The 4,690-nt window shown below is 40.9% G+C and overlaps 1 protein-coding gene across 1 annotated transcript; it reads left to right on the top strand.

Moving 5' to 3' along the window:
• The first annotated feature begins 2,595 nt into the window (after positions 1-2,595).
• Positions 2,596-3,741, top strand: LOC149171810 (uncharacterized). Its single transcript, XM_089426091.1, has 2 exons — positions 2,596-2,649; positions 3,433-3,741. Exons 1-2 carry the CDS (start codon positions 2,596-2,598, stop codon positions 3,739-3,741), a joined length of 363 nt encoding a protein of 120 aa, XP_089282217.1.
• The last annotated feature ends 949 nt before the right edge of the window (positions 3,742-4,690 follow it).

Here is a 4,690-nt window from a genome sequence, read left to right as displayed (position 1 = left end):
ATGAAACATCAATCGCATGCACACATTAACACAGTATGTAACCCGGGGAAAGCATACAGCTGAAAACCCCACACTATCTGTATATTATAATGATTGAGAACATGTAACAATACATAGTACAATACTCCTCACAAGTACTCAACATTATCTCCACCTATTACACACAAACTAGCTCAAATCTGAATCAATCACAGGTTCAAATCTCCTCCGCTGCTTGCCTGCCTCCACTGCGCAATCCTGCATGAGAATAATGATGAATGGCTGAACCAAACTCGTATTTCCTTGGCTGAACCACGCAATCCTCATTGGCATTACTCAATCTATTGATTGTGCAAGATCTCATGCACAACTATAGTCACAACTGATAGCAATCTCAACCTCTAACACCTGTCTCCACTGAACTGTCCATGCACTGAGTTAACTGATATATTCTTTAGTTGCTTTATGAGTTAATAATTAGTGAATTAATTAACAATTAATTCACATCACTCATCACTAGTGTATTCTGCAGTTAGATTAAATACAACTAGTTTAACCAAGTCAAACTGAACACAACTCCATCAACTCCTCAATCAACTCCACCAGACTCAACCACATGAGTTCTAACTGAAGTCCACCATGCAATAGCTCAACTGACCCACAAGAAAAGCATATTTCCTTCTGACAGCTGCATGTGCCACATCTGTAGCTCAAACTGAAGTGCTCCAAGAGGATAAGATAATGTTTATAGTCCAAATATTATTATGATCTAATAATATTCGACTGTTCTATTTTTTACCTGGCAGTCTAAAAATAGACTCCGCCCATATGTCTAAAAATAGAAGTCCGTCTAGTTTTACCAACATGACCAATCATCCACAAATAGCATCCTGCAACTCATAGACCATGATCCATATGTCTAAAAATAGACTTTGCGCCAAAAATAGCCTGCGGGCCCACTTAGTGAAGGCGACTCCTTTCCACTAAGCTCCATCATTCTTGTTGCATTTTCAACACATTTCTTGTAGCAACTTATTCAAATTTATCTTCAATTCTTCCATCTTATCGTCCATGCCATTCATCTTAGCGTCCATGCCATTCATCTTAGCTTCCATGCCATCCATGTTAACTTCCATATTAAATTGCATGCCATTCATATTAGCTTCCACGTCATTCATCTTGGCTTCATTTACCTTTAGTGAGAGTGAAATTTGTTGTACTTGGTCTTGTAATTTTGATATATCATGTTGCATTTCTTCCTCTTTTTCACGAGTCATGCTAAATCTTTCAAGTTGCTTACTAGGCGTTTCCATTTTATTTCTTCGGGGCATTAATTAATGCTAATAATTCTTCACTCTTCCCTTTGAATTCCTTCAAACTAATTTTTCAAACAATTCTTATGCAAAATTTTAAAAATTCTACACACCTTTTTTTTCACTTTGTAAGAGCTTGATTTTGAATCTATTGTATCTCTGTAACTGCGGATATCGAATATTTGAAATCTCATCTTGCGATAGCCCTCCGAGTCCTCTTTTTAACCCCACAAGTCTGATCAATATTGGATTCTCCAACGAAGAGTTATGCCAAATATTCCACGGTGACCTGATTATAAACTAGTTCAGTAGAGCAAACTTGTACGACATGCCACGTGTCACAGTTTCGACCTTAGTACCTGAAACTCATACACAGAAAACTACAGTCCTTCCTCTTTCTGAAACTTCTTACGAAATTTCAATCCGATGCTCAAAACAAAATTTATGATGATTTTCCCCAGGTCACCTGTTTGGAATGTAATTCGGGAGTATGCAAAAACCCTAACTTCCTCAGATCATATCTCCTCAAATATAGCAAGACAAGCTCTGAAATTTGGAACCGAAGTTCAGAATAATTTTGGATCAACTGGGTTTTTGTTATAGATTATGAAACGTTGTAGGAAAAAAGTTATAGCAAAAATTCCATGATGACCTATTTGGAGCAGCGAAACCCTGGAATCCAAAGCTTTGATACCAAATGTTAGGAAACTAGCTCACAAAAAGATAGAAAAGATAGATCAACGCCTTATAATTCAGCCTCTTCAAGGGGGCAACCTCCTTTACATTACACAAATCAACAATTCTTGGATGATACAAATGACTAAACCTCCCTTCTGTATATAGGAGTCTAAGGGGTCATAATATAATCAAGCCGACATAACAGTAATAACATAAGGGCACAAAATAACAATAGTGGGTTTTTATGGGGCATACTAATAACAATATGGGGACAATAGGGGCACAATAATAACAATAAGGGATACAATGACAATAGTAATGGGGGAATCACTAGTATTATAGGGGCCTAACACACAAGGGTAGTTTCGATGATTATCACGAATATGGGAGGATGATGAGGATACACTTTGGCCACCCGAAGGTACGACTAACAGAAAAGTATGATGGGAGGAATGATCTGTGCGATCATTTGGCCAAATGGACTAAAGCATACGGAGTGAAGCCTCAGCCGGAGTGGGTCCATCTGTTTTGTCATACTTTGGAGGTTATACCAATGAATTGGTACTTGGAGACAAAACTCCGTCATGGCATTGAAGAATGAGATGTTTTACGCCAAGGATTTCTGATGACGTTCGGTTTTGAGGATGGATTTGAGTCCATCGATGAAGCATTGCAAGAGGTTAAGACAACCATCTTTAGGATACCGCATGATCCTCTAGCCCTGATTCAACCTGATTGGAATACCTAGATAAGCCATGCGCTGGAATGTTACAATATAATAGCGAAAGAAGAAGATGAAGACTCGAGAAATATTAATATCCCAGAGACTGAAGGTCATCGCAGAGTTGAAGGACCACAGCTAGAGAACCCAAACATAACTGAGCCACTCAAGACCAGGCAGGTGAACATTGGCACAGAAGCAGAACCAAAGTTTTCCAAGATTGGGGACTATTGGGACGACACGATAGTAGATGAGGTCGCTGAACTACTCCGCGAATATCAGGACTTATTCCCCATGAAGTTTTCCGATCTGAAAGGGATAATAGGAGACCTAGGTGTCATGAAGATCACCCTAAAGCCAAACGCGAAACCTATGAAACAAAGACCATACTTCCTCAACTTGAAGTATAAGGAAAGGTGCGTTGAGTTAGATAAGATGCCTCTAATACCACAGGTGACGTTACAACCATTTGAAAAATGGGAAATTGACTTTGTGGGACCAATTCAGCCTCCATGAAAGAAGACGGGTGCGTGGTACATCATCACTGGGACTAGGTATTTGACCAGATGGGTGGAGGCACATCCTATGAAGGACTGCACAGGCACGACATTAGCAAAATTTATTTTTGAGTATGTCCTAACGAGATTCGAGTGTCCAAATATTTTTATGAGCGATCGTGGTACGCACTTTCTTAACGAAACAATTAGCACGTTGATAGAGGAATTCTAGGTGTATCATCAGAAAAGTACACCTTATCATCAACAGGCTAATGGGACGGTGGAAGCGTTCAATAAGATACTGGATAGCGTGCTGACGAAGGTTTGCAATTCTCAGAGAAATCACTGGGATGTGTGCGTACCCGCGGTGCTATGGGCCTACAGAATGACTTGCAAGAAGCTGACTGGAAAAACGCCTTTTAGACTCATGTATGGCGTAGAAGCTATGGTGCCAATGGAATACATTGTACCTAGTCTGTGCATAGTGGAATTCACAAGAATGGCGGATCGTGGAGCCCTCGAAGAGAGGCTCGCGCAAATAGATAAGCTTTAGGAGGACCGATTTCTAGCTGGATTTCATTAACAAGTTCAAAAAGAGTGCGAAAAGGCATGGCACGATCGGCACATCAAACTGCGCATCTTCAAGGTAAATGATTTGGTCTTGTTATATGACAGAAAATTTGATAAATTTCTAGGGAAATTTAGGATGCACTGGCTAGGGCCGTATGTCATCAAGGAGATTACCGATGGTGGAGCAGTTCAGCTGGTCAAATTGAATGGAGAACCCTTCCCAAGGAAGGTGAATGGCAGCCAATTGAAGCCATACATTGGTGATCCAGCTAGGTGACTATATGAGGGAAGCACAGTCTTAGTGCTCCAGGCAACTGAAAGGAAGCGCGGGACTATAAACTACACTACCTGGGTCAGAGAGCTGCATGATTAGGGAACTGCACGGAACGCAGAAATGTCACAGAGCCCGCAGAAGCGCATAGGGAGCTCACTGCCAAAGGAAAAACCGCGCAGGACAGCCGGAAAGTGACCATTAAAGTCATTGTTCATGATTTGACGATGAAAAAAACGACCAAATAGAGTGGGGAGGTGACATTTAAGTTGGAATTTATGGACCAAATCTTTGAAAATCTGTTGCCAATCTAGCATTAATGAACCAATTGTGGGGGGCGACGGTCGGATTTGAATTCAAAAATGCCTATAAATTACAAAGGGTTTCCCAACAGAAAACACTTGGCATTTTGAGAATTGAGGTGTTGAGCTCTTAGGTGCACATGAACCGTGAAAAATTTGAAGCTTTGATAGCGAGTTCAGCGTTTGAGAAGTTTCCAAAGGAGACACAGGAGTTGTTGAATAGCATCATGTTGACACCGACTAAGACTGTAAATGTTGGGGAAGCAATGACAACTGAAGGAGTTGTTCCAGGGGTAGCCATGGCAGCTGAGGGAGCTGCCCCAGAGGTTGTAACTGCGGAAGTACCAGCTGAAGTACCT

Source organism: Pinus tabuliformis, chromosome 4_2 (assembly GCF_031772625.1).
Source record: "Pinus tabuliformis cultivar Carrire ecotype Pingquan chromosome 4_2, CPIR1, whole genome shotgun sequence".
Taxonomy (NCBI): domain Eukaryota; kingdom Viridiplantae; phylum Streptophyta; class Pinopsida; order Pinales; family Pinaceae; genus Pinus; species Pinus tabuliformis.
The sequence above is the reverse complement of the archived record's forward strand: the minus strand, read 5'-3'. Positions and strand labels throughout refer to the sequence as shown.

Coding starts and splice junctions, on each gene's coding strand:
- LOC149171810 (XM_089426091.1), top strand. CDS start 2,596: ATGACGTTCGGTTTTGAGGATGGATTTGAGTCCATCGATGAAGCATTG. Junction 2,650..3,432: donor TCGATGAAGCATTGCAAGAG/GTTAAGACAACC, acceptor GTGTATCATCAG/AAAAGTACACCTTATCATCA.